Source organism: Hypomesus transpacificus, chromosome 10 (assembly GCF_021917145.1).
Source record: "Hypomesus transpacificus isolate Combined female chromosome 10, fHypTra1, whole genome shotgun sequence".
Classification (NCBI taxonomy): domain Eukaryota; kingdom Metazoa; phylum Chordata; class Actinopteri; order Osmeriformes; family Osmeridae; genus Hypomesus; species Hypomesus transpacificus.
Genome location: NC_061069.1, coordinates 12,741,633 through 12,762,350, shown reverse-complemented (window position 1 = coordinate 12,762,350; position 20,718 = coordinate 12,741,633). Strand labels below are relative to the sequence as shown.

Here is a 20,718-nt window from a genome sequence, read left to right as displayed (position 1 = left end):
TTAACCGGTAATCATTAATCGTTGGTGAACGGTTAATTATGGTTTGGTGCTAGCTTTGTGTCCTGGGTGATAAGGACAGTGGCTGGCACCCTCTGTCTCCTTTCGTCGCTACATCGCTGTCACTCTGAAGGCACCCGTCCTCCCGAGAGAAAGCCGATAGTAGCTATATTCTCGTTGCAGACAGTGTCGTCTAGGGAGATTTGGTGTGAATGTTTAATTTGGTTTGGGCGGTCCTGTCATCCCTCGCTAGGTTTGAGAATCTGTTGTTGTCTGTCTGACTGTGTCCGTGTGAACTGGGGAGCTCGACATCCCCAAACTGCCGTCCCTGTACAGTAGCACACAGTTCAAACCGTGACATCAGAGTTGGGAAGTAACAAAGTAGCTTAATTAAGTCTATTTTTTCTGGTATCAATACCTTTTTTGTAAAAAAAAAAAAAAAAGAAAAAGAAAAAAACTTTACTAAAAACAAGAAACTTTTCTGTTTGAGTCGGTTTCGAAAAGGATTTCAGGACCCTGGTTTCTGTATAGCTAGCTTGGAATGCTACATGCTAGTTAGTATAGGCCTACATGGCCGGGTAGCTGGGTCTAGGGTAGCTAACTAACCTGGGCCTCGTCCAACCTCCAACCTCCCACCTCAACACTGAGATTGACAGGTTTGCCACCCCGTGCCCCTCCCCAGTGGAGCCCCCTCGAACCAAATGCCACGTTGCCATGGCAACGTGAGGCAACAGCGGCGAACTCATTTTCATACTGATGAGGCGGCCGGTTGCTGCAGAGGCAAAACCCTCCTCAGGTGGCAGAATTAAATTTTAATGACCCAGTGTCTGGTTCTGCTCTCCTTTCCCTTTCTCTATCTCTTTCTCTCTATCTCTTTCTCTCTCTATCCCTTTCTCTCTCTATCTCTTTCTCTCTCTACCCCTTTCTCTCTCTATCCCTTTCTCTCTCTATCTCTTTCTCTCTCTTTCTCTCTCTATCCCTTTCTCTCTCTATCCCTTTCTCTCTCTTTCTCTCTCCTCTCCCTTTCTCTCTCTATCTCTTTCTCTCTATCCATTTCTCTCTCTATCTCTTTCTCTCTCCCTTTCTCTCTCTATCTCTTTCTTTCTCTATCCCTTTCCCTTTTTCTCCCACTCTTTCTTCCTCTCTCCATTTCCCCTGTCATCCTCTCTGTCTCACCTCCCTCTTTATTACCTCCCCATTTCCTCCTTTCTTACCCCCCTCCCCTGGAGCTCAAGTGGACAGACAGACATGATCACACGCCTCAGACCCAGGGTCTGTAGACAAGGTCCTGGAGGTAGTACTGGGCCTGCCTGGTGCTCTGGTCCTGGAGGTAGTACTGGGCCTGCCTGGTGCTCTGGTCCTGGAGGTAGTACTGGGGCCTGCCTGGTGCTCTGGTCCTGGAGGTAGTACTGGGCCAGCCTGGTGTTCTGGTCCTGGAGGTAGTACTGGTCCAGCCTGGTGTTCTGGTCCTGGAGGTATTACTGGGCCAGCCTGGTGTTCTGGTCCTGGAGGGTTCAGCCATGAGCAGTAGACCAGCACATGCCAGGTCTGCGTGGCCTTTCTATCAGGTTAGCGGCAGATGCTAATGCGCTATTATATGGAGGAGACTGTCCAACCGGTTAGGATTATGACGTTTTGTCTTTGCAGTGTGCGTACGTGTGTCTGTGTGTGTGTGTGTGTCTGTGTGTGTGTTCCTGTAAGAGGCCAGGAACCTAGTTTTACTGTAAATTGAATAACAATGAAATAATCTTGATGCGTTTGTCTGTCTGGTTTCCAGGAGGAGGTGGAGGGACGGGAAGAAGAGAACGGACGCATCGAACCGATTGGCCGAGCTGACTCCTGTATAGACCACACCCCCGTGAGGTCACTAGAGTAAGTTGTCCAATCGCAAGCTGTCCTCCCTGCCTTGGAAGTCTCTTCTAACCGTCATGTCTTAACCCTAATGGTGTCTGATCAACTTAACTGTACTATTCCCATTTTATTAAATAGTATTTTTTCCAGGTATAATTATAATTATTTTTTCAGATATTCGACATTTCATTTTGCGAAACAACTTTTTTTTCACAGGTATCTAGGGAGACCTTCAGTTTTGTGTTCAGTGTTTGAATGAATTTGTAAGAAATGTTTGTTGATCCAGTAGATGTCATTCAATGCAGGTTTGGAGAAAATCTGTCTTAAAACCACTGTTCATTGCTTAAATGTGATTGGTGGAACTGAACTACACAAGTCTCTCTATTGGTAACCATCTCACTGACTTGGTTTATGTCCATGGTGATAGTAACCTTGGTGATTTTAATGTACAACACTTTGAGCTGCATTCTTTGTATATACAATTGTGCATCTTAAATAGCATTTGTAGTATTCGTATTATTATCAATAGACCTATAATTTTGATTTTCCCTATCTCTCCTGCATGCTTTCAGTCTTTTATGCAGGTACAGTATTTTAAATAATATAATTCCTGCTTTGTGTGGATGGCTTTCTTATACACATAATTGTCCAAATAAGCATAATTATCCTAACAAAAGAGCAAATTATATCTATTTATCATATTCATATCAGAGTGGATATTATGACAAAGGTAGAAGTCGCAATAAGAGCAGAGATACTGAAGTATAGAACCTATGTGTAGAGATGCCTTGTAATTGGCCGGGATCAGGATTCCATTCTAGAATGTGAAGCCCTGTGTTCCAAGCTGCTGTTTCCCCTGGCGACCCTCTGAGAATCCTGACACATCCGTTAGGGATGTCTTCAGAAGCTGCAGCACATGCCAATCCCTGGCCTTTCCTTCTCATAACACACACACACCGAACACACACACACACGTGTTTTATTCATTCCTCCTTTCTCTATTTGTTGTTATTCCCCCCTCCCTCCTTCTCTCCCTCTTTCCTCCTCTTCTCATTTCCTGTTGTTTTGATCCCCCCGTGCGTCCACCCTCTCACCTCCTCTCCATCCCTCACTGTCTCCCAGTGACATGGTGAAGCTGGTGGAAGTGTCCAACGACGGTGGGCCCCTGGGGATCCACGTAGTGCCTTTCAGTGCCAGGGACCGCAGGTAACGCCCCACTGCTACTGCTGGGGGGAGGGGGGGGGGGGCAGGGCAGGGAGAGGAGGAAGAAGAGGGGGGGCAAAGGGAAGGAGATGGGAATGGGGGGAGGGGGAGGAGAGGAGGAGTGAGTGGGATAAGGAGTTGGGATCGCTGGTAAAGCCCCTTTGCTCACACTGTGAAACTCTTGATAGGTGGATGGGGAGGAGGAGGGAGGAGGGGGGAGGAGGAGGGAGGGAGGATGGCAGGGGGCAAGGAGGGAGAGAGCAGGTATAGCCCTCACCACCGGCCCCTCATGCTGTGTATGCTCTGATACTGAGGGGGAGGGAGAGAGGGAGGGGAGGGGGGAGGAGGTGGGGGGGCTGTCCGTGGGACACGCGTACACACACACTTTGTGTCCTCTACTCATGTGCCAAAGTAGCGTCTACACACACACACACACACACACACACCCCCCTCCCCACTTACTCACAGACATACCACAGCCCATACATGTGGAGTTTGTGTTCACATCATGAAGCCATTTGCCACTTTACAGTGATCAATCATGGTCGCTTAGTGTTTGCAGGTGACTGTTGTTTTTCTCCATGGTTGCTGTCTTCAGTGGTTTATATGATGAAGACCTTCTACTGAACAGTTGTACCACATTCTCCCAGTGTGAAGAGGTGGGAGGGAGGGCGTTTCAGACTTATCCAGAATCAGGCTTTACGGAATGTTTACACAGGTCGCGTTAAAGGGATAACCTGCTCAAGAATGTGGCCTGTTTTTGAGATTTGTGTATACTTCAAAATGTGTGGTCGTATGGGTTGGATAAGTCTGTTCCAGTTGTCGACATGGCAAAAACCCAGAGCCGACACTGCTTGAATCACACTTTTCTCTTGTTAGTGGATCTCTTAAAACAGATCTTCTTTCTCATGACACTAGGTCACGTATGAGAATTGCTGTTTTTCATCGTTTTGTAAAACGTCAGTTTGTCTGGCAGACGTCGAGAGTCGAAGAACCAAATCTTATCACGGTTTTCTGCCTGCCAACTTAATCAAAGTAAAAGCACATTCATAAAGCCCTTTTCTTTTATTGAGGAAATGTCATGGGCAAATGTTATCGCAAGATTAAAATGCAGAACTTATTTATCATTGGGAAAAGCTCTCATAAAGGATTGCATTGTGTTACATCTCATCGGAAGCAATCAGGGAGTTAGTCGGTGAACTTTCGCTGTGCTCTCGAACTTTTGGGTCTTTGCATTCATGTGAGCTGTAAGCCCTTGAGTTCAGCTGGGGCCTCGTGGAGGAAGTCACAGAGAAGCTTATCATCTGCATGCACTACATCTCCCCAGGTCTGAAACTTTAAGACTGCAAGCTGTGGCCATTTTGTAAATGGCTGTATGGTATCAGCAATCAATATGATATATATTTGAAGTGTGGTTTTAGAAAGGATACGGCATATCCTCGTTGTTTCGTGAGCCTAGTGCAACGATCGAATGCAGTCATGGCTCTTATGTTTTAGTTTTTAGTTTTTTCTCTCTTTTAGCACATTAGTCCATGGCATTTGGGTGTTTTCCTATCGTATGTGAACCTAAAATATGCAATATGTAGGTTCAAATAGTAAAACAAATGCAAAATAGTTTCCCATCATAAAGGTAAATTGGAGGGGAAATCTGAGACTGAGTTACTAAGAGTTTTGACCCCTCTCCCTACCTGTGCTGTAGAGTCGCATGTTAGTGCAGCAGCATACTAGATGGTACATCAGTATGGTAGGCCTTCCTGGTCTAATCTGGATGTTCAGGTGGAGTCAGCAGTCAGATGGTGTGTGTGTGTGTGTGTGTGTGTGTGTGTGAGGGGCCTCAGTGTGGACGGCCTAAGCAGGTTTACCATGGAGATTACTTCCAGCACCAGTCACAGTTGACAAGTCTGCAGCCCTGAATGTGACAGAGCAGCACTTTTCCCAAATCCTCCCACTCTGTTACTGTGTGTGTGTGTGTGTGTGTGCGTTTGTGTGTGTTTGGCATGCATAAGGAGGTGAGCCGGAGGGGGTGGAGTAGTAGGTGAGGGGGATGGAATGGTAGAACACCTGCAGAAGAAGAAGAAGAACAATAACAACATCACCCACTTCCTCGTACGAGCGTGTGGGACGAGGGGTTTAATAGGCTGGCAGACGTGAGCACCTTTCACATCTCCCAGTATGAGTGGAAACCTTTCTGGCTGTGATGGTTTACTGGCGAACACACAGGCTGGCGTGCGTTCCAGCTGTTGTTTTCATCGGAGTGGTCGAGGGTGGATGGAGAATGATCTAAGTCTCTCGTTTTTTTGGCGTGTGGTTTGGCGTCTTTAGCGTCGCTAATGTAACTTCTGCTAATGTTGCTGTTAGCCTGCCTACTCTCTGGTTTTACCATGATTTATAAAGTGTACCCCCCCTGCCACACACACACAGACACACAGACACTCAAACTCATGTCAAATGCAAAAATAATAATTGATAAAACACAACGTACGTATACAACATCAATCCAATAGCTGAACATAAGGCACAGTAGACAGATTGCAAAATCTGCGACAGGAAAATAGTCATAAAAAATGTAAACAATGACTTAAAACATTATAACCCTTCCTCCCCCCCCTCCCACGGTGTTGTGGTTGTTCCAGGACTCTGGGGCTGTTGGTTAAGCGCCTGGAGCATGGGGGCAAGGCTGAGCAGCTGGGCCTGTTCCACGAGAACGACTGCATCGTCCGCATCAACAACGGAGACCTGCGCAACATCCGCTTCGAACAGTAAGCCGTCTTACTGGAGGGGCCCCATGCTCCGCCCCCCTCACCTCCTCCTCCCATCCTCGCCCCCGACCTCCGCCCCCTCTCTCTTCCTCTCCTCTTTAGGCTAGTAGTCTCTCTGCCTCTGCCTTTCTTTGCCTCCTCGTCTCGTCTCCATGCCCTGGCATACCTCAGCCGTCTGCATCGAACGCATGATGCTCTGCTGCTGTTAGCCGCCATGCTAACCCTTCCCATGTATTGTAGGTATGCTGCGTTAGCCGCCACGCTAACCCTCCTCGTGTATTTGTGTTTGCCTGTTAGACTCTTGGCTGCTTCTTCTTTCTTAGCTTAGCTCTCTGGTGTAACGCGACTCTAACCCTGCTTCTCTCCTCTCTATGACCAGAGACATCCACTCACCCCCCCTCCCTCTCTCTTCCAGATAAACGCATACCTATTGTGTCCTAAAATACTCCATAGCTTCTGCTTTTCAGCTCTCCTCTCGCTTGCTGTCTCTCATCCTCCTCTTCCCTTCCCTCTCTCTCTCCAGTCCCTTCAACCAGAACCCTAACAGCTTCTTGCTCCCCTACCTCCCCTCCTCCTCTGTAGGAGCTGTAAGCAGCATGCAAGGCTACCTCATCCTACTCTTCTCCTCCTCCTCCTCCTCCTCTCTGTAGGAGCTGTATACAGGGTGCTTGTGTTCTTGCAGGCATGTAGGTGCAGCAGTTTCACCTCAGCAGGTTCCCAGTCTGCAGAACCCGCTGGGGCGTCTGATGAAGCTGCTGCACCTACATGCTGCATGTCAGCACAAACACGCTGGTGCTCATGCAATATTCAAATGAAGAGGTGCTGTTTGTTGTACAAGCACACACACACACACACACACACAGGTACATGTACAACATGCAGATAGAACAAAATATTATCAGCATGCATCTCGTGTACAATGTACACTATCTGGATGTCTGGAATGTCAAGTATCGTTCCAGTTCTGTGATTTAATCTCAGCCCCGGTTACTTTATACAGCGTTCCCCTCGATTCAGACGGGGAAAATCTAGAAGTAGGCCGTATCGTCAAAGAAGCCTTGGATTTATTCAGCAAGTGATGGGGATGCGGGCGTTTCTGCCTATCCTGTGTGCAAACCCATCTGCAGTATATTTATATTTCCCCCGTAGCCTGGGACTGAGGATAGATTACACCTAGCCTGCCCCTCCATCTCGCCTGGAACTGTAAAGGAGCCGGGTTGAGAACTGAATCTAACCTTCAGGGGAATGTTATCTCTGGCTGGCAACGTCAGGGAATAGCGACAGAGAGGGAGAGAAAGAGAGAGAGGGAGACAGAGAAAGAGAGGGGGGGGGGGGCTCCCTCTCTCTCTCCCTCCCTCAGAGACAGAGAGAGAGGGAGAGAGAAACAGAGAGAGAGGGAGAGCAAGGGAGAAAGAGAGAGAAGGAGACAGACAGAGAGGGAGAGAGAGAGCAAGGGAGACAGGGAGACAGGGAGAGAGGGAGAGTTCCGGAATTCTGTGTTGTCTCTTCAGCTGTTGGGGAGGATTGGACGTGTTCGAACGACCAAGTCAACTTTATTGTAACAGGTGCTGCTAACAAGCCTCACGCTTCAGCAAGTTGACAACCAGTAGAGATTTCTATTCCACATTCCACATACTGTACTGTACCTCATAGTTAAGGGGTTTTAAAAGGATTTTCTCCAATCCTCCTATAGTGTAGAGAAGGCTTCTGTAGCCATTAGAAGGATGATGTGTTTAAACTGTCAAGCCTGCTCTAAAGCTGGCCCATTGTTACTCTAAGAGTCCATTATTGTTGTAAAGCGTAGGTGGGTGAATGTGTGTGTGTGTGTGTGTTCTCACAGGTATTTGTATGTGTGTGTTTTTGGTGTGTACATGTGTTAGTGGGTGTTTTTGTCTGTGTCTTTGTGCGCCTACAGTACTTGTCTGTGTGTTAGTGTGTGTGTGTTTTGTGTATGTGGTGTTCACTAAGCCTGTTCTCACGCCTCTACTCCTCCCCTTCCCTCTGCCCCCGCTCTCCCCTCTACCCCACCCCTCTCCCCTGTACTCCTCCCTCCCCCTCCCTTCCCTCCCTCCTCCCCCTCCAGAGCCCAGAACATGTTCCGCCAGGCGATGCGTTCCCCCGTCATCATGTTCCACGTTGTGCCCTCCCCCATGAAGAACCACTACGAGCAGCTGTCCCAGACCGAGCGCCCCCCGCACCCCCCCTCCTCCTCCGGACGCTTCAGCCCCGAGTCCCTGGCCAGCGAGCGGGCCGGGGGCACCCCCGCCTCCAGCCTGGACCACACCCCCCAGAGGATATCCCGCCATGGGCCCCCCCTGACCCCCAACGCCCAGTCCCCCCCGCCGCCCTCCATGGGCAAGCCGCCCACAGGCCACGCCCCCTCGCCGCAGAAGATCCTAAGCTCCACCCCCACCGGAGGGTACGCGAAGAAGGTCGGGCGGAGGCTGAACATTCAGCTGAAGAAAGGTTGGTGGTTTGGTTCCTACCTGGGGGGGGAGGAGGGGAGGGGGGAGGGGGAGGAGGTGGTGTCTTGAGGCTGTCCTTGGGTTCATCTGGGGTTCTGCAAATACATTTTCAAATTGCTTTTGGGGTGCTAAATTCATCTCACGAGAGTGGACCACTCTGGAAACGCTAGTCAAATGAACACTCCTGGTGTCTAATGAACACTGACACGTTAGCTGTGTGGGGTGGACAGACTGGGTTTAGACCTGGTAGTCAGGAAGAGCCCAGAGTCACAGAACCCTGGAGACGGAAGCCGGGCACGTATTCTAGAACCATCTCTTGATCTGAGTTCTGGGTTCTGTAGGTTTGTCTGGGTGTTTCCTCTGTGTGTCTTCATCTCATCTGCCCATATTTCATGGCAGTCCAGTTTAAACAGCCTTTTTAGATCTAAATGTTAGCGAGCTTATGTCTTCAAGTCCAATAAATAAATGATTGTTTTGGTCTTGATGCTGGAAAGAGGCGTGTTTGGTATGAGATATTAAAGGAGGGCTTGTTTGTGTTTATAACGCACACACATAAACACAAATACCCAACACACACGCACACAGACACACACACACACAGACACACACTAACACACACAGTGAGGTAGGTCTCAGGAGTGCTTCTGTGACTGACAGCGGTGGAGATGGTTGGCATAGGCTCCGTGCCAACCCCACACCAGGTGTGTGTGTGTGTGTGTGTGTGTGCCAGTCCATCTCCACAGGGACCAGAGGGCTTGTTGCTAAGCAGCGGCTGCTCCTGGATCCAGCCAGTGTGTTCTGCTGTGTGTGTGAGGTGTGATGTTGGTCTGTAAACCAGGGTTCTGCTGTGTGTGTGAGGTGTGATGTTGGTCTGTAAACCAGGGTTCTGCTGTGTGTGTGAGGTGTGATGTTGGTCTGTAAACCAGGGTTCTGCTGTGTGTGAGGCGTGATGTTGGTCTGTAAACCAGGGTTCTGCTGTGTGTGAGGTGTGATGTTGGTCTGTAAACCAGGGTTCTGCTGTGTGTGTGAGGTGTGATGTTGGTCTGTAAACCAGGGTTCTGCTGTGTGTGTGAGGTGTGATGTTGGTCTGTAAACCAGGGTTCTGCTGTGTGTGAGGCGTGATGTTGGTCTGTAAACCAGGGTTCTGGTGTGTGTGAGGTGTGATGTTGGTCTGTAAACCAGGGTTCTGCTGTGTGTGAGGCGTGATGTTGGTCTGTAAACCAGGGTTCTGGTGTGTGTGAGGTGTGATGTTGGTCTGTAAACCAGGATTCTGGTGTGTGTGTGAGGTGTGATGTTGGTCTGTAAACCAGGGTTCTGGTGTGTGTGAGGTTTGATGTTGGTCTGGTATGACATGACTGGGATATGGGCCGTGTATTCATGGATGTCCTAGGCATGGAGCCCCTAACTCCAGCACTCAGACACACAGTTTCACGCTCCTTATCTATTAGTTTGCTGTTGTTGGACGGGCTAACGAGAACTATAACTAGATATAGGCTAGTTTTAAGAATCGGTATACAGCACAACAATAACTACACGGCTATCGTTGGAATCACTTTCGAAACTTTTTTCCCCCCATAATCTTTTTCTTAACCCATGTATTTCAAAAGGCAGACGACATTGCGGAGATTCTAACCACCGAGGTTGGTGCTGTGGTTGTGGAAATACAGGTCTTGTTATAGTTCTCGTTATCGTCCTTGGTGTGAACAGGCCTTAATGGACCTTGCTTCAGGGAGAGATCAACACAGGGCTTGTTTAGGTATCGACACAGACAGTTAAATCTCCACGGTAACCCCGAAGGGGCGACCCCTGAAACAGATTAATCTGTAGACGGTGGGTGCGGCTGTTTTTTTGTTGTTGTGTTGGTGTGAATTTCATAGTTTTTTAATTCAATCGCTACTAAAGGCTTTTTCTGGAAGTGTTTCAGTCCGTGTGAGGATCAAATAAAGGAGAAATGAAAGTAAAAGAAATGAACGTAAATGTAAAAAAAGATCGCCTCAGACAAGTCAATTATCTAACTTCAGTGAAGGATCATCTCTTGAACCACTCGGTAGTTTAAATCCTGCATGTCCGGGATATAACCCCCAGGGGATTAAACCCAATCTGTTAGTAATCTAAATCCTCATTGTAGCAGAGTAGACAGGTATGTATCAATCAAGCTAATGGAAGTCCTAACGATCTCTGACTCCATTTGAAACTCTGGAACACTCAGCCTACCAGGAAGTGTAACGCACACCTCTCTCTGGGAGGCCGGCTGATTGGCTGAGGAAGGATTTGGAGGGACCTGAGTGGGAGGGGTTTAGCGTTCTGCTCGTGTTTCAGTCCACTGTTCTGTTCTCACTGCCAGACCAGGGGATTAGATACCCTGTATGTTCTGCTTCTTGATCTGACTGTGTCTGTGTGTGTGTCCCAACACACTGTCTCTCCCCTCCTTTCACCCCCTCCCTTTCATCCTCTCCTCCTCCCCCAGGTCCTGAGGGTCTGGGGTTCAGCATCACCTCTCGTGACGTGCCCATCGGAGGCTCCGCCCCCATCTACGTGAAGAACATCCTGCCCCACGGGGCAGCCATCCAAGATGGCCGCCTCAAGGCTGGAGACCGTCTGCTAGAGGCAAGCACACCGACCCCCACTGACTCTAACCCTGTCTCACCTGTCTGACTCTAACCCTGTCTCACATTTCTGACTCAAACACTGTCTCACCTGTCTGACTCTAACCCTGTCTGACTTTAACTTGTCTGACTCTAACCCTGTCTCACCTGTCTGACTCTAACCCTGTCTCACTTGTCTGACTCTGAAACTGTCTCACCTGTCTGATTCTAATCTTGTCTGACTCTAACTTGTCTGACCTGTCTGACTCTAACCCTGTCTCACCTGTCTGACTCTAACCCTGTCTCACCTGTCTGACTCTAACCCTGTCTGACTCTAACTTTGTTTCACCTGCCTGACTCTAACCCTGTCTGACTCTAACCCTGTCTGACTCTAACCCTGTCTCACCTGTCTGACTCTAAACCTGTCTCACGTGTCTCCAGGTGAACGGGGTGGACCTGACTGGGAGGACGCAGGAGGAGGCGGTGGCTCAGCTCCGGGCCACGCCCATGGGCGGGGCGGTGGGACTGGTCATCCTGCGCCAGGAGGAGGCCTTCATGCCTCGTGAAGTGGTGTGTGTGTGTGTGTTAATAATACTTTTCCATTCTCCCTGTGTGCTCTAATCCTCCTCTCATCCCAGTGTATCCATACAAAGTTTCATGACTGGACTAACACGCAGGGCTGTGTATGTGTGCGTGTGTCTGTCTGTGTGCTTGTGTGTCTGTGTGCGCGTGCGTGTGTGTGTGTGTGTGCGTGCGTGTCTCCACGGTGGGCCAATCACGCAGCAGATTGATGTTTAGCCTCCAGGTCTGACTTCCTCTTTAGGATCCTGCTTCAACATTCCTCTCTGGAAATTATTTTTCTTGTGTTCTTTCTGCCTTTCTCTGTCTCACACATTTTCTCTCTCTTCCTCTCTCTCTCTTTCTTTCTTTCTTTCTTACTTTCTTTCTTTCTTTCTTTCTTTCCCACACTCTTTCTTGCTGTTTTTCTCTCTTGCTCTAACTCTGTCTCCCCTCTCACTCTCTCAGTATGTCCCTCCACTCCCCTCTTCACTCCCTCCCACTTTGTTCCTCCCTCTCTCTCCTTCTCCTCTCTTGATTGGCTAGATTGATGTATGGCAGAATGAGCAGGTGCTGGGCAGGTAGGACCAAAGTGAAAACCACAGTCCTGTAGAATATCAATCACCTCCCGCACATTCCGCAGTCCTGCGTGTGTGTGTGTGTGTGTTGTTAGGAATGCCGTTAGAACAGCACTGAGAATGCAGAAGTCCATCCATCATGTGTGTTTATCACCTATCCAGATGTTTCTGTGGAAGATGTCTGGTAGAGGATTTCTTCTCCGTCGCTTAGCTCAGGTTTCATGAGGCTCGATGAGCATTTTTTAATTTAGTCTGCTTACATTTTGTTTTACATTTTGCATTACTTTAATGAACATCTGGGAGAAACTAACTTGCTGGCTAATTGACAGTTATAATGTGGTTGAGTAATGTCACGGTGTTTCACCAGCATACGATGCCTGACAAGGCAGAATGTATGACAGGCCGAAGGTGTTTATGAAAATGGAGTAAATGACTGATGCTGTTAGTGACCTCTAAATCACACACACACACACACACACACACACACACACACAGCAGGGACTCCAGCATCTCAAGACAGTCAGCCACGGCGTTTAAACACCCCTGCTATCGAACGTTTTACTGAGTAATAGCGACAGGCTGCACTTAAATCTCCCCCCCGGTTGTCATAAAGATAGACCGCCCCACACCCCCAAAAGAAGCTGAACCATTAGTACGTCCCAGCCCCGCTACCATCGACCGATCTTAATCAAACCGGCTCATCTGATTGGTGAGGGGCATTGCTACGGGGAGGAAGCTGACGTGTGATTGGTCGGGCTGACACTCAGGGGCCCAGTTAGATGTGGTAGATGTTTACGAGACGCTTCCTGATCGATAACGCATCTTTAGATTAAAGTAGAGACTCTGGTCCAGATTAGTGACAGGTCTGGGATGGTTTGGTGTGTTTTAATGAACTGTCATTCAGTTCCAAGTTAGGATTTATTCCCCTCTAGCTGTAACAAATGCCAGGAGACAGCTTAACGGCGGTATCGGCCGAGCAGTGATCTAGCGAAGGCATTGTCATGGGATACCCGGGCTTTAAGGTGGATATTGACTATGGTTGTAAGCTAATTAGAAGTGGGTGGTTTGCGGGTTAGAGGTACCATTTCCTTAGCATGTTCTTGGCTCTCGGGAGATCCTCCATTTGTGTTTCCCAGACGGAATACGCACGCGCTCGAGCGTTCCGTTCGGGAAGTTTCCGCGTTGTTTCGATCCGCGCGCCGTGCGTTTGTAGGTTGGAACCCCTCCGCTGCATCCCCTGCTCATCCTGACCAGCAGGGTCGTAGATCCTCCTGCTCGCTCACACTACAGAGAGTCCTGGTCTCCAGTCTACACTCATGTGCCATGCTGACAGGATCACATTGAACTGTTTTCTTCTGTTTACTAATTTTCCGTTCTTCTATCCCTTCCTCCTCCAGACCACAGAGCCCGTGATGCAAAGCCCGGGAGATACAGTAAGACTCCGCCCACTGAACTGAACACCTGTTACCTGTGCTCCACCCACTGAACTGAACACCTGTTACCTGTGCTCCGCCCACTGAACTGAACACCTGTTACCCGTGCTCTGCCCATTGAACACCTGTTACCTGTGTTCTGCCTATTGAACACCTGTTACCTGTGCTCCGCCCACTGAACTGAACACCTGTTACCTGTGCTCCGCCCATTGAACACCTGTTACCTGTGCTCCACCCACTGAACTGAACACCTGTTACCTGTGCTCCGCCCATTGAACACCTGTTACCTGTGCTCCGCTCTCTGGGCCCATACCCACCTCACCCCCGCTCACCACACACCTGCCCTACCACCACCACCACCACCACCCCTGCTTTCAACTAGCATCCTGGCTCCTGATGCATGCTGGGAGCCAGATTGCCCTGTCTCTGTTGATCTGGCTGTGGTTACCAGTGGGTAAACAGTAGCCCTATATGGGTGTAGCCCTATTGCGAAACCCTTAGCTATTCATCTAGCGTGCGTAAACACTGAGGTCCATGTGTGGACTGCTAGCAAGTAAATGTCATTAGCTTGAATGTGCCATAAGGTAGTGGATTGGCTGCCAGGGCCTTGAAAGGCCTTCCCTGATTGAGTAACGGGGTTATTCTGCCACGGTTTCAGTAACATGGGGAACTTTAGCCAGACTTTTCAATGTCTCTTGAACAGAAGGCAGTTTAAATGTCAATTTGTCTCTATTCAAAACATCACAAAGGTTCATTTACTTACATTAACTGACCAATGAGGAGTGACACCCTATATCTGTGTTTGTGGGAAGAACTGGGGCTGCTTGTACACCAGCATGAACTGCACCCATTAGACTCTAACCATGTCCGTCAACCATCGCAATGCTTAATTGGCCGGTTAATTTCAGCCCGGGTGGATATTTGCTGGCTGCATGCATGCTTCCCTAACAGGGGACACCGTGGTGCATTGTGGGTAATGGAGTTTGTTATAATGATCCCAGCTGGCATGTCCACTCTGAATGCCTCCATCAGCCCAGCAGCAGCTAAATATAGAAGGATGAGGGGTGCTTCATGGTGGTCCTGTTCTCCAGGAAAATATCCATCACTTCAGTTTCCTAACTGTTGTTGGTAGAATCTTTCCCTCCGGGAAAGGAGTGTTAGATTTGTATTCTCGCCCCCACCTCCCCCCCTGTCTTTTCCCCTTTTATTTTAGGCTTTTTTCGAACGTTTACTGAAGTTGAATGAGATGCTTTAACGACAAACGGAATCCAAAAAATACACCTTGGATATTACGCAATCTCTCCTCTGTTTTTCCTCTTTTCTTCTCTCTTTTCTTTTACTCTCCCAGTGAATCTTTTATTTTCTTTTTCCCGGCATATTGTCCCTCTATCCCATAATTGGCTCAATTATAGCCAGCAGATGTTCCCTCTTGTTAGGAGCCTTGTTCCAAACAACTCCTCAACACAAGTGCACTTCTCTCCTCGGCAGGGAGGGTGCCAGGCTGTGAAGCTGGAGCACAGACTGGAGCACAGACTGGAGCACAGACTGGAGCACAGGCTGGGGTATAGATGTTATATACAGGCTGGGGTATAGATGTTATATACAGGCTGGGGTATAGATGCTATATACAGACTGGGGTATAGATGCTATATACAGACTGGGGTATAGATGCTATATACAGACTGGGGTATAGATGTTATATACAGACTGGGGTATAGATGCTATATACAGACTGGGGTATAGATGCTATATACGGGCTGGGATACAGGTTCTATAATTCTATAGGTAGGGATCGAGAGAGGGATAGAGGGATGATGGGGATGGAGAGATAGAGGGATAACAGGGAGAGGGCCAGAGAGAGAGAGAGGGAGAGATGGAGGGAGAGGGCCTGACAGAGAGAGAGAAAGAGAGGGATAACAGGGAAAGGGCCTGACAGAGAGAGGGATGGAGGGAGAGAGAGATAAATCTGGAGTGATCTATTCTATTGACTAAAGGGAGCAGATGAGTTGCACTCCAACAGTTTGAACAGAAAGCCGAGCACTATCACTATGCAGTTGTAATGACACACAAGGGTGCTGATGCTTGTTCAGTGTTGGCATGTTGGCATGTTATGTTGGTCACAATGGGCAGGGGGGAGGGAGGGGTGGGGTAGTGAGGGGGAGAGGGGAGAGGGGATGAATTCTGTTTGTTTTATGCTGAGGCAAGAGTTTGGTTGGGAAGTGTGTGAGGGTGTGTGTGGGGGAGCCTGGGAGATGTTTTGGGTGTGTGGAGGGGGGGGGGAGTTGGGCTGGTGGAGAGGGGGGGGGGGGGCTACTAGGATAGGTAGAGGCTTTGGGGGAGGATTTGGTGGGTAGAGGGATGGAGGGGTCTGTTCTGGTGGGTAGAGTGATGGAGGGGGTCTGTTCTGGTGGGTAGAGGGATGGAGGGGTCTGTTCTGGTGGGTAGAGTGATGGAGGGGGTCTGTTCTGGTGGGTAGAGGGATGGAGGGGGTCTGTTCTGGTGGGTAGAGGGATGGAGGGGGTCTGTTCTGGTGGGTAGAGGGATGGAGGGGGTCTGTTCTGGTGGGTAGAGGGATGGAGGGGGTCTGTTCTGGTGGGTAGAGGGATGGAGGGGGTCTGTTCTGATGGGTAGAGGGATGGAGGGGGTCTGTTCTGGTGGGTAGAGGGATGGAGGGGGTCTGTTCTGGTGGGTAGAGGGATGGAGGGGGTCTGTTCTGGTGGGTAGAGGGATGGAGGGGGTCTGTTCTGGTGGGTAGAGGGATGGAGGGGGTCTTTACGGGGGGTTTAACCGGTGGTCTGACTGTTCCTCTTCAGCTTGCAGGTCTGAGGAGGGCGGGGTCGACGAGGAGCGCCCCCTGGCTGTCTGAGGTAACCCCTCTCCCATGCAGGGACACCTGCGGTATGACATCACTGGGCTGCAACCAATCAAGATCAAGCACAGCTGTGACGCTTGTCAGACCATAGAAAAATATGAAAGAAGCTGGGTCATGGTTAGGCCTGGTGTTAGGGCTAGGGTTAGGGTTAGACCTGGTGTTAAGGCTAGGGTTAGGGTTAGACCTGGTGTTAAGGCTAGGGTTAGGGTTAGGCCTGGTGTTAGGACTAGGGTTAGGGTTAGGCCTGGTGTTAGGACTAGGGTTAGACCTGGTGTTAGGGCTAGGGTTAGGCCTGGTGTTAGGGTTGGGGCTGTGGCCATTTCTGAGGTTGGGGTTAAGGATTGGGCCTGGGGTTAGGGCTAGTTCCATGGCATTTAATAAGTGCAATACCTGCAATACATGTGTCACTTAAGTTTAACACACACACACTTTGGTTTTAGGTCCCTTTTGTAGCCCCTGCAGAGCAGAGCTCCACAGGCTGTGCCAGTCGTTTCATCCCCAGCTGGGTTGGTCCAGTTTGAGACGCAGGAACTTCCTGTTTCTCTGTTCAGTCCATCAGTCTCACTGAGGCTGGCACCTTCACACCAGTTAAAACTGAAAAGCCATCAGCAGCACTAGTTACAGCAGTAACATCTTGCCAAACCCTCCCCCCTCCAACCCCCCTCCACCCCCCCATCCATCCACGCACACAGTCCACTCCACCACACTAACGCATAACGGATTGCGTAGCGACCGCGCTAAGCTAACTTCAGCACAATGAGTAATTGTGGCGGCCATGCTACGCGCGCTGTGCTATTCCTGGGTCCCCGTGCAGCTGCGAGGCAGCATTCATGTCTCTGAACACAGCCATGTATGAGTCAATCAGAGGGGCTATTCTCCTGCCCAGAACAAGCTCTTCTGGTTTAATTAAAGCCATGTTTCAAGCTGCCACCTGTTCCCCATGCTAGCACAGAGCCTGGGAGCAGATGCTGGGGATGGCTGAACATGGACTGTAAACACTGAAGGATGGATGGATGGGGAGGAAGGGATGGATAGATGGATGGATGGATGGATGGGGATGTAGGGAGAGGGGGAGGAAGAGAGGGAGGGATGGATGGGGATGTAGGGAGAGGGGTCTAGAAGGTAAGGATGTGTTTCTGTGCGGGCGTGTAAGTAAATCTGTAAGATGCACCGCGTACTGTACACAGTTAGGTACATTAAAAGTGGTTTAATATTCAGAACATATGTTCTTAACCGCTGAGGTAACATTGCCTGCAGTATCCACATCACTAAACTGTGGTTGCTGCCATGCAAACCTATGAAGCTTAATCACTGAGTTACTATGAGTTACTGTTGCCGCCGGTCACACACCCTTCAGTCATTGCCTTAGAGTACAATAGGGCCTGACTGACTTCACACTGTGTGTGTGTGCGAGGCTGTGCAGGTGTGTGTGTGCGCTTCATTCTGTGCCCTCTCTCTCTCTCTCTGTCTTTCTCTCTCTCTCTCTGTTTTTGTCCAGAGTTCTGTCAATCCTGCAGGTGTTTGATATTCATGGTCTATCGGCATGCGGCCTCCAAAAGGCTCTGAGAGAGCGGGGGGGGGGAGAAGTAACGAGAGAGACGGAGGAATAGAATTTAGGGAGAGAAAGGGAGGGAGGAAGGGTGAGGGATAGAGAGAAAGGGACAGAGGGAAGGAGAGAGGGAGAGAGAGAAAGGGATAGAGGGAAAGAAAAGGAGGGATAGGGAGAAAGAGAAAGACGGGGGGCTCACCAGGCAGCCAACAATGCTCCGCACGCATGGACTCCCTCCGGCAATTACATCCTTCACTGCCTCCCCTCCTTTACCTCCCCCGGCCCTCCCTCCCTCCTTCCCTCTCCACGCTTTTAATTCCAGGCAAGTGACTTTTCTTTTTTTTCCCTCCCTCAGATGGCATCAAATTGACAGGTTGGTGCAGGGGGGGGGGGGGGGGGGGGGGGGGGGGGGGGGGGGGGGGGGGGGGTGGCGGAGGCTAGCTGGAGCTAATCGCTTCAGGTGCTATGCTATTCAGTGGGATGGTGTGGAGGTGGGGGTAGGTGAAGGGGGCATGGAGAGAGGGGGTGGAGAGAGGTGGAGGGGTCGAGATTGAGGAGTGAGAAAGGTGCCCTATAGATTCCTGTCCTCCCTAAAGGTTGGCTGGCTGGCTGTGAATACCAAGGTCTCTGAATGAAGGGATTTGTGAGTGCTGCAATGGCAGCTCCTGTTTCAGCGCTATTATTTGGCTTCGCGTGAATTTATTTCTCTCTTATTTCCTGCATGTTTCTTCGACTGTAACCCCGCCCTCCCCTTCTCCCCCTTCTCTCCTCTTTCTCCCTTTCATTTTCTCCCACTTTTCACTCTCCTCTTTCACACACTCAACCCCTCCACCCCTCTTTGTCAAAACCCTACATTCCTCCCCCCCTTCCTTTTTTGGCACACAGTAATTCAATCGCTCTTAGTAAACAATGAAAGCTAATGACTGTGTGACACAGAGCCTGATTATGATTGAATTCATTAGGCATGCTCATAATTGGCAGCAAGCGCATCGCTACTAACAAGGGACAGCTGTCCTGGAACAAGGAAACGAGAGAAAGGCTTTTATTGTGCTGCAGTTTTACAGACACCTGTGGTACAGGGTGAAGGACTGTAGATGCGTCACTTCACCCAGGTAGAAGTAGAGTGTAATTCAAATACTGATAAAATACATTTTTAGGTTTTAGACTGTTGAACTACGAGCTTGTGGACTGGACAGTAGCGTGTATGTGTGTAGGGCCAGTGATTGACAGGGCGAGTAGAAAAGAGGTTTGATAGGCTGGATCCACGCTCTGTAGGTTCCTTGTTCGTGTTCTACGTCTCGGCAGCTGAAGCTGGACCCGTTTTCAGTCAGCTGCGAGTGTTTTAACAATGTCACTTTTTTAAAGAGCTATTTCAATGGAAGTAGAACAGCATGTGGCTGGCTTTGCTTAACACTGAAACCATTAACAGCAGCTGTGCTGACTTCAGTCCCTCACTTTACTGCTACGACGCTTACGATAGAGACAAAGTCTCCAACACCAAAGATAGCATTTTACTGGAGAACAATAGGTCCCAGGTTTGAACCCCCCCCTTCTGTCTCCCTTCCGTCTCCATCCCAGTAACGACAGACAGTAAGAGGCTGAGGTAACACCTGTGAGGTAACAGCTGTGAGGTAACAGCTGTGAGGTAACACCTGTGAGGTGACAGGTGTGAGGTAACAGGTGTGAGGTGACAGCTTTGAGGTGACAACTTTGAGGTGACACCTGTGAGGTGACACCTGTGAGGTGACACCTGTGAGGTAACAGGTGTAAGGTAACAGCTGTGAGGTGACACCTGTGAGGTAACAGCTGTGAGGTAACACCTGTGAGGTAACAGCTGTGAGGTAACTCCTGTGAGGTAACAGCTGCAGGTGTGTCTCCAGCAGCTGGAGGAGGACGAGCTGGTCTTGACCCCAGATGGGACCAGGGAGTTCCTGACCTTCGAGATCCCCCTGAGTGACTCGGGCTCCGCAGGGCTGGGGGTCAGCGTCAAGGGCAACCGCTCCAAGGAGAACCACGCCGACCTGGGCATCTTCGTCAAGTCCATCATCAACGGAGGCGCCGCCTGCAAGGTGAGCTTCCTGTTCTGGTCACACTTCCTATCCTGGTGCACTTCCTGTTCTTGTTGCATCCCACTCTGCACTTAGTACACACACAATTTTGTATGTCGCATTGAATGAATGTGTCACCACCAAGCCTGTGGGAATAGGTATGACAAAGAAGTATTTTTTATGCAATTTCAGGATGGCAGGCTGAGGGTTAACGACCAGCTCATCGCCATCAACGGTGAGTCATTGCTAGGGAAGACCAACCAGGACGCCATGGAGACGCTACGCAAGTCCATGTCGACGGAGGGCAACAAGCGCGGCATGATCCAGCTGATCATCGCCAGGAGGGTCACGAAACGCCACGAGGTAACCGTGACTACACCAAAACAACGGGGATGACGATTGGACGAGGGTCGTGTCTGTCGTGTAAAAGTGGGATGAGATGATTGGACTAACGCCTGTGTGTGTGTGTGTCTGTCTGTCTGTCTGTGTGTCTGTTAAAACCTGTCTCTCACCCTCAGGGCGTCTATGTGTGAAGGTTGGGGAGCCTGCATTGAGCGAGATTCATCATTACTCTCATTCATCCTCTCACTCATCTTCATCCTCTCACTCATCTTCATCCTCTCACTCATCTTCATCCTCTCACTCATCTTCATCCTCTCACTCATCTTCATCCTCTCACTCATCCTTTACTGCCAAGACACCTCATTTACTAACTGTTCATATTTTGCGTGTGCTTTTTTTTAAATAAACCAAATTAAAGAGTAAAGCTTTCGTAATAATCTTACTTTGTTTTCTGCATGTTATTTGATTTTGGCAGTAA

The 20,718-nt window shown here is 49.6% G+C and overlaps 1 protein-coding gene across 6 annotated transcripts in view; it reads left to right on the top strand.

Annotated features, from left to right (window-relative positions):
- Positions 1–1,432: 1,432 nt before the first annotated feature.
- Positions 1,433–20,718, top strand: part of LOC124472491 (partitioning defective 3 homolog) — a 77,574-nt gene continuing 58,288 nt past the window's right edge. For 2 of the 6 annotated variants that reach the window (XM_047027368.1, XM_047027365.1), the window contains exons 1-10: positions 1,433–1,869; positions 2,971–3,054; positions 5,685–5,810; positions 7,894–8,276; positions 10,743–10,882; positions 11,302–11,430; positions 13,394–13,429; positions 16,243–16,296; positions 19,731–19,919; positions 20,091–20,261. In XM_047027368.1, coding sequence (XP_046883324.1) covers positions 2,975–3,054; positions 5,685–5,810; positions 7,894–8,276; positions 10,743–10,882; positions 11,302–11,430; positions 13,394–13,429; positions 16,243–16,296; positions 19,731–19,919; positions 20,091–20,261 — 1,308 coding nt within the window. In that variant the 5' untranslated portion in view covers positions 1,433–1,869; positions 2,971–2,974. Of the gene's footprint in view, positions 1,870–2,970; positions 3,055–5,684; positions 5,811–7,893; positions 8,277–10,742; positions 10,883–11,301; positions 11,431–13,393; positions 13,430–16,242; positions 16,297–19,718; positions 19,920–20,090; positions 20,262–20,718 lie in introns of all 6 variants that reach the window. The other 4 variants (XM_047027366.1, XM_047027367.1, XM_047027370.1 and 1 more) reach the window with 4 other exon arrangements.